Here is a 12549-nt window from a genome sequence, read left to right as displayed (position 1 = left end):
ATTTGTAAATGCCCTGTAAATGGGTTTCGTTATAGCTACAGTCTAAAAAGAAAACAAAAGAGCTCAGGATGCATTTGATATACTCTTTAATTTTAAATATTTTTTACTACACTTCCAAATTTATAATAAGATTGAATATCTTTGTACTTTAAAATATTTTATGAAATTCACACTTATAAAGTTAGGTAATTTTATTCTCTAATTATAACAGGATATCATAAATTCAAAAACCAAGTAGTCCTACATTTATATGAAAACATTCAGAAATTAATATATTAAATTTTGATTTTAGTACAGTTATCACAGCAAGTGTGTCTATTCCATCTGGAATTTTAAATCCAATGCAATTTATCATGCTGAAGCAAAGTTGGATAATAAAATGGTTAGGTTCATAATTTAAATAAGGAAAAGAGGGAAGATTGTATATAGAAATGGTACCATGATGATAAAATAGTGAAAAAGAACTATGCTTTCCAAAGCAAAAATAAACTCAAAAAATATACTTTTTTTGCATGGCAAAAAAAGTAAAGAAGAAAAAAAGAAAATCATGAATGAAAATCCAAAAGTCTGCTAATCCTGTTACAATAAAGCAAATAATTTTAGTTCCATATTTAATAGCTGACACATTAAAGTGCTCTCTGCTGACATAAAGTATGTGATGTTACTGGCTGTCATTTTACCACATGGTACACAAACTAAGTTCTCATAATTTACACATTCGTGCTTTTGCGAATCCAGTTTAATAATAACAGCCTTGGGTATGTGAAAGCTAAACACAGGAAACACCTGCAGAACAATATTAGTTTCTGTAGGGAACTGAAACCACTTACCATAAATTTATTGAAAGAAACTCAGAATGATGTTTTATATTTATTAAAGCATAAAAAAAATTTCTTACCTAAAGCTTTCATACACCAGACTGTCTTATTCCAGAGGGCTGGCCGTGTTCTAATGCATTTACTATTTGACGTAAATTCAACCTCCACAGAATCACCAATTACTTCATCTCTCAAAATAATAAATATTTCACCAGGATTCTATAAGATGAAAAATATAACCCAATTAGGCATTTTTAAAAGTTTTCATTAACCAAAGAACCCAGTGCATTTATTAATGATAAAGGTCGCACATGATAATTATATACCTCCATTGTGTCCGTAGTTTCAGCCATATTCAGAAATGAAATATATAAAGGTGATTCTCACAGCATTTTAAGTGTCTCAACTTGATGTCTATTGAATACTCAATTTTTTTCCCCCAACACCAGATTTTGCAACTGGAAAGACAGTGAGGACAGAGCTGCTCCCTTTTCCTCTCACCTCATCCCTGTGTGTGAGGTTCTATCTGAGGGTGATGAGCATCAGTTCACAGACCTCCAAGGAATGTAATTCAGTTGCTAACCAAATCCTTTTTTTTCCCAAATCCCTTTCCTTTACCAGAACTTGGTGTATTTATCTATATATGAGAGGACTGAACAGGTTTAGCTTTAAGACCTCTTATAATTTAATTATGGTGAATTGTTTTAAATGTCTAATACAGTTGATGCTTGAACAACATAGGAGCACCGACCCTATGCACAGTGGAAAAGCCATGTATAATTGATATTAGACCCTCCGCAATTCAACCAACTACAGATCATTTTGTACTGGGGTATTTACTATTGAGAAAACTCCATGTTTAAGTGGACCTATGAAGTCCAAAACCCCTGTTCAAAACAAATACTGTATGCTAACACATATATATGGAATCTAAAAAAAAAAAAAAAAATGGTTCTAAAGAACCTAGGGGCAGGGCAGGAATAAAGATGCAGACGTAGAGAATGGACTTGAGGACACGGGGAGGGGGAAGGGTAAGCTGGGATGAAGTAAGAGAGTAGCATGGACATATATACACTACCAAATGTAAAACAGATAGCTAGTGGGAAGCAGCCGCATAGCACAGGGAGATCAGCTCGGTGCTTTGTGACCACCTAGAGGGGTGGGATAGGGAGGGTGGGAGGGAGATGCAAGAGGGAGGAGATATGGGGATCTATGTATATGTATAGCTGATTCACTCTGTTATAAAGCAGAAACTAACACACCATTGTAAAGCAATTATGCCCCAATAAAGATGTTAAAAAAAAAAAATCCATGTTTAAGTGGACCGATGCAGTTCAAAACCCCTGTTGTTCAAAGGTCAAGTGTAGTTTTAATCTTACCTAATAGAGGTTCTCTGGTTACTCTCTACAATGAGTATCAGTGAAGGCTATTGAGTTGACAACGGTTATAAATCTAAAAATTTCAAGATTTTATTAAGGTGGAAAAGCTAAATCTATATACGTAATATATAAAGGGTTACTGAAAACCTTTTGAAAACAATCCAGAAAGAAAATTAAGGATAAGAAGATTAGAATTAATATAGAAAAAAAGAAGGAATAAACACTTATTGAGCATCTATTTTATACTAGGAATTATGCTTTTTATATAAAGCCATTTCCTTTAATCCTAACCAAAACAAACACACACATACATATACACACAAACATACACACATACCCCAAAATCAAAATGGAAGGCTATCATTTTTCTCTTTTACAAATAGGGTAACTAATACAGAGAGTTACATTCTGAAGATCAACCAGAACTATCTAAATTTAAAATCTGTACTACTCTTTACATCTTGCTGTTTAACCCTTCAAAATAACTAAAATGAAATATATTTTTATGATTATCTCAGATATCACCTTTCAAAGACTTTCTTCAAAGTCAAACTAAATTTCAGTCCTTCACAAAATAAACAGAAACCTCATTTACATGCTCTTATAAAATTGTGTTTACCCAAAAGTCATTAATTTCAAAGTTCTCTTATTAAATATTATCTCCCTAAGCATAAATCCCACCAATAAAACTTACATTTTTAAAGCTCTGAAAAAAAGTGTTTCTACAAATATGCTGATGTTAAAAAAATCATTTCAGGGCTTCCCTGGTGGCGCAGTGGTTGAGAGTCCACCTGCCGATGCAGGGGACACGGGTTCGTGCCCCGGTCCGGGAAGATCCCACACGCCTCAGAGTGGCTGGGCCCGTGAGCCATGGCCGCTGAGCCTGCGCGTCCCGAGCCTGTGCTCTGCAACAGGAGAGGCCACAGCAGTGAGAGGCCCGCGTAACGCAAAAAAAAAAAAAAAAATCATTTCAGCTGATACACATCCACTTCAGGCATTTCTCCATCGGAGTCTACCACTCTCCAATATTTGTCCACAGATTATTTTGAACTAAATTTCTCCACACCGAGTAAATTGCTCATCGAGAAAAGATCCCATAATTCCACCTATTGCTCTGGCCTCACACACCCTGCATGTCGGAAACACTTCTCTGTTTCTTTGCTTGTGCCCCACACACACTGCTTCCTCCTCTTCACAGGACCTCACTGCCAGCGCAGTTCTTCAGCTCCTCTAATGCTCACATCTCACTCCTTACTCTGAAGCTTTAATGACTTCCCACTTCACTTTGGCTCAGATCCCCAAGATCCTCGGCTTCAAACTTCTTCGGAGTTCTCTTCCCTAGCACGTCTCTTCTTGTATAACTTTGACCTCTCGCTTTCCAAACTTAGTGGGCCTTAGCATCCTCTCCCAGTGTTTATGCACCTAGAGAACTCATTCTCATTCACGAGGGCTCACACAGGCTGCTTCTTATGCAACAGATTCTCTACCTAATAGAGGGTAGGACTCCACCTTTCAACCATTTCCAGAGAAGAGTTCTCAACAAAAGACAAGCATACAGACCACCCCCAAGGAGGCACTGACACCTCATTTGTACCGGGACCAGCTTCATGGGCATGTAACCTCTGCAGCTTCACAGGCCCTGCACTTGGAGAGCGCTGCACTTGTCTTAATGTTCTGCTGTTGCAGCTTGAAATGCTTAATAATTTGAACAGAGGTCCCTACCTTTTCATTTTGCACTAGGACCTGCTAATTAGGTAGCTGTTCCTGTTTGTACATACGTTGGCATGCCCTTGAGTTCCTCCTCTCCCTCCATGTCCCCATATGTATCCTCTCCATCGAGGTCCAACTCAGCTTTCGCGCACAACTTCCGAAGGAATCATGAAACATTTCGCACCTGTACTCCTCATTTGACCCTTTCTAAGCCACGCCCTCTGGTCTTAATACGCTTTTCATGCCTGTGTCTAGGCTTCCCAGATAGATTTTAAACATCCTGAAGCTATTTTTCTTTTTTCATATCGTTGCGGCATCTTGTAAGAATTAGGTACATAAGAGATAATCTGTATATATTTTTCAATTCAGATAGAATACCTCTATAAAAATATAACATTTTGGGGGCTTCCCTGGTGGCACAGTGGTTGAGAGTCCTCCTGCCGATGCAGGGGACACGGGTTCATGCCCCGGTCCGGGAAGATCCTACATACCGCAGAGTGGCTAGGCCCGTGAGCCATGGCCGCTGAGCCTGCGCGTCTGGAGCCTGTGCTCCGCAATGGGAGAGGCCACGGCAGTGAGAGGCCTGCGTACCGCAAAAAAAAAGACTTTTTTTACATTGAGCAAGCTCTACTCCTTATCCCCCTCAGGACTCACGGCTTCATCTGCTTCCTGCATCTCCATGCACGAAGGGGGGCTTTGGAGGAGGGAAGGCCTGCACTCGTCCAGCCCTGTCCTTAATTATTATGGGCATCTTAATTAAAGATATAATTATTTGGGCACATTGAATTCAATGGAGGAAATATGAGGACACTCAAATGGTCATAAATTTAGTGTTACCGGTTATGAAGCTGTTACTTTGCTCTCAATCTTTCTGACTTCTCTGTTTATCCCTTATTTGGCTCTGACCATTCAGAAAGAGAAAGAGTTATAATAATTATCACTTCCAGACTCTACAGATTCGCTGCAATGGTCACAACCCTTGAGACTTCACCAAAAGGGCTGGAACTTTGTCTACAATACAACACAGGTAGTGGAGTTTCTAGACTGTCAGGATGGGTGTCTTTAGGCTTTAATGAATCATTAAGTACCGGTAACAAAGGATTTTGATCTTAGTGGATCATATCCGCTTACTACTGTGACTTGCACACAGACAAATGGCTCTTTTCATATTCATAATTAATAGGCACTAGCTCTACAAGCACAGGTGCATGGGCCTCATTAAGCCAGCGCTGTGCAAGTCCCTGCAGCTGACCCTGATCTGACCCGTGACAGCAGAGCAAGGATTAGGTTATGGCAATGGTTCCAAATTTGGCTGTTAATTCTCACCTTCAGAATCACCTGGGAAGCTTTTAAAACTCCCAATCTCCAGGCCATAACTCAGACCATTTACATCGGAATCTCTGGGGGTAGGATTCAGACATTATTACTTTTCTTTGTCTTTTTTGTGGTACGTGGGCCTCTCACTGTTGTGGCCTCTCCCGTTGCAGAGCACAGGCTCCGGACGCGCAGGCTCAGCGGCCATGGCTCACGGGCCCAGCCACTCTGCGGCATGTGGGATCTTCCCAGACTGGGGCACGAACCTGGGTCCCCTGCATCGGCACGGGGACTCTCAACCACTGCGCCACCAGGGAAGCCCAGACATTATTATTTTTTAAAACCTCCCCTAGTAATCTCTATATGCTGCTTAGTTTGAGAACCACGTGGTTACAGGGAAAAAATATCTTTTGTCATCGTAAAACCTTATCTCGAAAGGGGTAATACTTCACAACACAGACATTTTAGGCATTGATACACATAATAATCTTTTGCTGCTTTAACTGTATTTTTCAATTAAATCACAGGACTTGACTTTAAGTTAAGGTTGGCTACCAAGGACTAGTGTGTAACTTGGTGTCAGAAATAAGTGGGCAGTGCTGTTAGCTTCTGTGTATTGTTTTAAACTGGATTCAGTGCCAAGGAGTGAAGAGGTAGGAGCTAATCTCTGAAGTTTTTGTAGTTTGCCTGTGGGCCCTTCTACAAGTCACACCCCTTTATATATTCTCAGAGTTTCGCTAGAGTCACTGGTTATATAATCTGTGGTCTATACAGATTTAGGTTTGGAGTCTCATATTATGGTTGCAGCCACAAAGCTAAACACCAGTAAAGGTCAAATAAAATGAAGGTCTTTATTAGGGAATACGCCACGTTCTAGGATTCAGATAGAAAAATGACAATGAAATTAATATAGATCCAAACGCTGATAAGCCCCCTTAAAAGGCCTTTTCTGGTTATGCTAGAACTTTAAGAACTAAATTTGCTCAAGAAATCAACAAGTGACCAGACTACTTTTAAAAGCATATTTCAGTCTTATCGGAACAGTAGCAGTGGGAGAATAACATAAATATAAAGAAATATCAGTTAATTATACCAAAGGAAGTAAAGAGGTTTGGGGTGGAGAAAAGCTGCGACTGCAGCAGATTCTATCAAAAGGAAGGGAGAATGACATTGAAGTCCTGCCTACACAGGTAAAACAAGATAGAAAAAATAAGCTCACTCTTGACTGCCCTTTAGGACTGTGCTACTGAAGAAGCAATAGAGAGGCCATTCCTGACCCGTGACTGGGGCTCAGAGAAATCACAGGAGAGGCAAGAGGCATCTGGGAGCAAACCGCAGTACTTCCGAGAGGGCCATTGAGGAAAACATTCATAGGCTCTCTCTTAAAGATTCAGGCCAAATCTATTTAAAAAAAATCCAGTGACTGAATCACTTTTTAGAGATGATGCAGCTGTAACAAGTGATCATAGAACAACTGGCAGGACTGCAGACAAGCCTCTGAAGAAGAGCACTGCCTCCTTGATGCCATTACTAGGTGATTTGAAAGTGACCTATTATTAAGAGGCATGAATGTACTTCCTATCCTCTGGGGCAGGATTTATCCTTGGCAGTACTGACATGTTTGAACCAGAGAAGTCATTGCTGTGGGGACTGCCCTGTGCACTGCAGATGTTTAGCAGCATCCCTGGCTTCTACCCACCAGATGCCAGTAGCAACCCCCCAGTTATGACAACAAACCTGACTGCAGACTTTGCCAAATATCCCTTTGGGAGAGACAGTCAAATCAGTCCCAGGTAAGAACCACTGCTCTGAGGGAATCTGCCTGAGAAATTAATAAAATTAGGACTTTGGAGTAAATACACAGCAAAGGGAAAAGAAGCTAGCAGATAATAGACCAGGTCCGGTTCTGGTTTAGATGTTATTCCAATGGAAGAACGCCTCCCAGGTGGATTATTCATGACGGAAAAAAACTGGATAAGATTCATTTGAACAATGGATGTGCTTATTATTAGCAGGCTTAGAATTCACTGATTTCATACCTCTCGTGATCAATTACCCTATACAAGACAAAATCAGGAAGAATATGCTAGAAAAGCAAATATCCTGGCCCACACCAACCAAAAAAAAAAAAAAAAAGCTTAACACATACTAAAGTAGAACAAATATTGCTAATCCTAGAAAAGAGGCAAAATTAAGCAGCAGAATTAAACTGTTAAAACTCATTTAGGTATTTCTTAAAAGGATAGGGAATAACTTACATAAACAGAACACTGCAGGCACATCTTCACTAGTGCATGAAAAAAAACTGTTGAAGAAAAAAACCTTTTTTCTGCTATTTTTGAAGGGGCACAAAATTTCAAGGTCCAGGAAATCCGAAATCCATGGAAAGGAACAATGCTGGGAAAGATGACTCAGCAGAGGGATCAATACTGCCAGGCTCCTGGGGTCAAAAGCAACAGCAGCCTTACCTGTTGCCTCAGTTAAACTATCTACTTATGCTGCTTCTCCAGAGCAGAGGAGGGAACAGGGAGAGCACTTCTCCAGGGGCAGGTCCGCAGACCCAAGCAGTTCTGCAGCAAGAGGCAACAGGTGAGACTAAAACTAATTCTCTGGTCATCAGAGAGAATGAAGATGATGCTATTAGATTGAACCAGTCAACTCAGCACCAGCATGCTGGAAACATAAAACCATAAGGGGAAATCCATAGATTTTGAAGATACTGGGTGGGAAAGAGGCACATCTCAAATATGACCTGGTGACTGGCAAGGATAGTCTTGTAAATTTCTAGATTTTTATACCATGGCAGGGAAGTCTCAAAATATCACTTCCAGAGAAAGAAGGTCATATCCTTAAGCGGACTCTACTTACCCAGTAATTCAAAGACTTCTCAGAAATGTTCACAGGTTGTGCTTTCAGACAATTGGCATAGACTGAACGTTATCCTGGCAAATCTGAAACATGATTTTCACTCATTTGGATACAAATAATCTTTCCTGCGGTGCTTGGAAATTGGGACTTGGATTCAGACTATACTAAGATCTAGGTTCTGAGAACACAAGGTTTTGACTGGGATGACTATTTTTGGTCCAGGGATTTGTTTATTTAAATTTTTTAATGTGTAGGTCTGATGCTAAAATAATCTTATATGACCTTTCAACTCTTAGAACTGTTTAAAAAGTGGGGTACCAGGCTTCCCTGGTGGCGCATTGGTTGAGAGTCTGCCTGCCAATGCAGGGGGCACGGGTTCGTGCCCCGGTCCAGGAAGATCCTACATGCCGCGGAGAGGCTGGGCCCGTGAGCCATGACCGCTGAGCCTGCGCGTCTGGAGCCTGTGCTCCGCAACGGGAGAGGCCACAACAGTGAGAGGCCCGCGTACCACAAAAAAAAAAAAAAAAAAAAAAAAAAAAAAAAGTGGGGTACCCAAGAGAGATTTGGAATTGAAATAATTTAACTGCAGAGGGTCTGAAAGAATTGTATCCATGTCAGTAAAAGCCCACAGTTCTGTTACTGAAAGAACCTTCATCCTGCTCAGCCATCTGAGTGAGCTATCTCTGCTTGGAGGGCAGTGGGGTTTAAGTTTTGGATTTCGATTTCTCTGCAATTTAATAATGGAAAGGTTTTATACTGTTCAAATTTTACTCTTGCAGATATTTTTGAAAGCAGCTATTTAGACTCATTGCATAATTCCTGGTGAGCAATTTTTAGTTCCAGAGGGTTTTTTTTTTTCTTTTTTTGCTTTGACTTTCCCTACTTGAGAACAGTTCTAATTTCCATTTTATAGTCTCTTCTATTTATTTCCGTCTCTTCCATTATTTCTGACTCAATAGGAGCCACTGGTTCTGCTTGTTTGGCCTGATCTCCCTTCCTCAAGTAGGTTGCAATTGTTCTTTGCCTGATCCTCTATCTCAGTTGCCTCAAACCTGTACAGTTTCATTTCCTGGGGTCTTTAAGGGAGTGTCAAAGAAGTTTTTGTTCCTCTGGAACCGATAACATAATAAAACGGCGATTCTCCTGTTTGGGGATGGGGTCTGGAGGTGAGGGAATTAAGCTTTCCCAAACTGCACAGAACGTTCTGCTTCTCCCAGGGCTGCTGGTATCATCAGGATCAGGGGATTCTCTTCCAAAATATGCATCCCAGTAAGCAGACAAGTGCAGCTCCTGTCACATTAACCTACTGGCGTCCACCTGAAGGACCCTCTCATGCAGCTCTCAAGGTCGTCCTGTATCTTTTGCTCTTCCTGGTCAAGCACACCATAGACACTGAGGACCAGCATCTTTTTATTGTCTGGAGATCACGAAGCCCAAGTTTTGGTCAAGCTCTAGCAGTAGGCTTATTTTAGTGGCTCAGTCCAATGAAGACTTAGAAGGAAGAAATGTTGGCAACATGTGTTCATATAGTCACCTCCTGAGAAATCCACTCCCTCTAACATTATACTTTTATTCCCCAAAGGACCAGCTCTTCTAGCTCTATGATAGTTCCACTTCATAATGTAGGCCTTTGATATATGTTTTATAATTTAAAAATCAGTGGCCATAAAAAATAAGTATTTTCAAATTCTATTCAAGAATGTAATTCCTTTTATGAAAATAAAATCCTTGATCTGGTTAATATGAATCCAACTTTCTTTTAAATAGCTTGATATATATAGCAATTGTAAATCTGTTTGTAACACATCAAGTAACATTTAATAAAATGATGCTTTCATATATGTTTCAATACTTTATTATTCAACAAATATGTATCAAATGCCTACTACCAGATATTGTTCTGGGTTCTGAGGACATTGCCATGAACAGAGTAGACAAAAATGCCTCTATGTTGTAGCTTCTAGTGTTAGTTACATTCTACTGAAATGCAGTATCCATTAAAATAATGCAGTCACTTAAATAACAAGGTGTCTTTACTGACCTCACATGGAATCTCAGCGGGAAGCACCACTGCCTGTGATATGGTGCTTCTTGAAGCTTCTGATAATTCTTCAATTTCCTTTCTCTCACTTATTTGCCCAGAATGTTCCACTCTTAGGTCTGTTGGAATAATGACCTCAAGGTAGTCCTCAGAATCTAGAGGAAAGTTCATGAATGTAGATTACAATATAGCTAAGGCCATATTATTTCCTCCATTGCTATAAAAACTAATTGCTAAACAATTGATTTATTTATAATTGCTAAACAATTAATATGTGGGATAACCAAACTGAGTTTAAGACAGCTAAAGTAAATGAACCAATGTTAATAATTAAAATAATGCTTCATAAGTTAACTAGTATTATAACCGTAAGCTACTAAACTAAATCAAATACATAACATTTTCATCCACTAGTTAAGTATTTTCCCCCAAAAAATCCAACCACCATTTAATATTGTCTCTTAATATTAAAACAATAAATCTGAAAAACATGAAGCTATTTCTTTTCAATGCCTATAATTAAGAAAATTTATTCATTTTAAATCAGAACAATTATTTACCCTTCACATATATTTCTAATTTTAAAAACAAAAAGCGTAACTAGGAGACAATCACTAAATAAACTAGTATTTCTATGAAACACTAGTTTAACAGTGAAATATTAGTGTTCATCAAAATGTTAATGTGTTCTGTGAAAAAAGTGTCCTGAATTAAATAAGTTGGGTTTCTTTATGGCAGTATTACTAAGAACACTAAAATATGCTAATGTGAATTTTGAATCTCAAAGAAGGGAAATAAGTATTTGATTTTTAAAACATTTAACATTTATTAACTTAGCATCGTCTCAATCATTAAGACACTTTTCTCTATTGAAGAAGAGTTGTGTTAAGAGAGATGGATAATACTTTTATTACTCAATGTTTCAAAGCCCAGAGCATTTTATTAGGGCACAGAACCAATACGACTGGAACCAAGGCTCTCACCACTAGAGACTCTCACAACTGTCATCTTAGGCCAACCTCAAATGTATCTCTCAAATCCTCAAAGAAGGGAATTGGAGAAAAGGAAAACAGCTCCTGACAGCTAGATACTGGCCTGATACCGTGTGAAGGCCTTGGTGTTGCTAGAAGGTGGCCTCCTGTTCTCCTACAGAACATCAACAATTTTGCAGAACATCCCCATCAGACAAGGCCACCTGTCACCATGATGGCTCAAGTCAGAGATCAGACCACTTTGTAATCATGTCTGAATCCAGGCAAAAACATGAACGCTGTCCAAACCACAAAATAACCAAACATCCTGAATCCTGGCTCCTGTGAGTGATGTTGCTTCTTTACCAATTCCAGTCTCAGCCTCTTTTCACTTCTCTTGCCTTCCAGGTAGGGTAACCAGCTCCTCCCAGTCTGCTTGGGATATTTTTGGTTTGGGCACTGAAAACGCTGTGTCCCAGAAACCCCCTCAGTTTCAAGTATACTGGTATAGCTGGTTACCCTGCTTCTCAATAAGTTGTTAATACACGAAACCATAAAATTACATGTGCTTTTTGACAGCAAGCAAACTATAGCAAAGCCCTACTTCCAGGAACCCTTCCTCAAATCATTTAAGGCAACCCTAAATCCTACAATGAGTCTTTTCTTAATACAGTCTTCCTGAGGTGTCCCATGGTTCTCCATGGTGGCCTTCTCTTCATTGCAACTAGCAAAAAAAAATAGTTCAAGGACAGGTGTGTCCTAGTGGTCTTTGGCAAAAGGGAATTGACAGGATAAAAAGGAAGAAGAGTCAAAGGCAATTTAGATGAAGTTGGCTAGAATTCTGGTTTCCAGAAAGTGAAGTCAGCAGTTTCATACAGGTAATTCTATCAGAAAAGCAGAGTAACAAAAGTGATGTCCTCTGGAGAGGAGCTGTCTCCATGCCACATCTAAGAAGGAGACAGTTTTGTTTCGGATTCTTTTTTTTTCTGTCTTATGAAAGTTATAGAATAAAAGTACAAAAGCACCTGGGATTTCCAGATTCTCCCAGTACTAGTCTTGCTTGAAATGAAATGAGAAACAGCCTTTATTACTCTAACAATTTTAAACACTTCCATAAGCAGTCTCATTCTCTCTCTCTCTCTCTCTCTCTCTCATACACACACACACACACACACACATACACACACACACCAAATTAGTGAAAGGTTGTATAGAACTGGCTCAATCACTTTGTGAACTGAAGAAAGAACAAGGAAACTGATTTCATTTTATATATCTTAAAGGGTGTAAGTTGTTCCACTGCAGCAGTATCTAGGATGTTTTCTGCTAATTCATCTGTGGTATTAGGTTAAGAAGAGCTATTTTCTTTACCCTGAGGACATAATCATGGATGTACAAAAGATTTACCTCTATGAATGTTCACAGAAGCACTGTTTATAATGCAGAAA

At 39.4% G+C, this 12549-nt stretch overlaps 1 protein-coding gene across 6 annotated transcripts in view; it reads right to left on the bottom strand.

Moving 5' to 3' along the window:
• Positions 1 to 12549, bottom strand: part of BANK1 (B cell scaffold protein with ankyrin repeats 1) — a 430151-nt gene that overhangs the window by 212691 nt on the left and 204911 nt on the right. For all 6 annotated transcript variants that reach the window (XM_027117009.1, XM_027117008.1, XM_027117004.1 and 3 more), the window contains exons 3-4: positions 10131 to 10285; positions 899 to 1037 (exon numbers count right to left, since the gene is read on the bottom strand). In XM_027117009.1, the coding sequence (XP_026972810.1) occupies positions 899 to 1037; positions 10131 to 10285 (294 nt within the window). The remainder of the gene's footprint in view (positions 1 to 898; positions 1038 to 10130; positions 10286 to 12549) is intronic.

Source organism: Aethalodelphis obliquidens, unplaced genomic scaffold, assembly GCF_003676395.1.
Source record: "Aethalodelphis obliquidens isolate GAN/ISIS:26980383/991018 unplaced genomic scaffold, ASM367639v1 scaffold17, whole genome shotgun sequence".
NCBI classification, from domain to species: Eukaryota; Metazoa; Chordata; class Mammalia; order Artiodactyla; family Delphinidae; genus Aethalodelphis; species Aethalodelphis obliquidens.
Note: the sequence above shows the minus strand (reverse complement) of the source record. Positions and strands in the feature narration are given on the sequence as shown.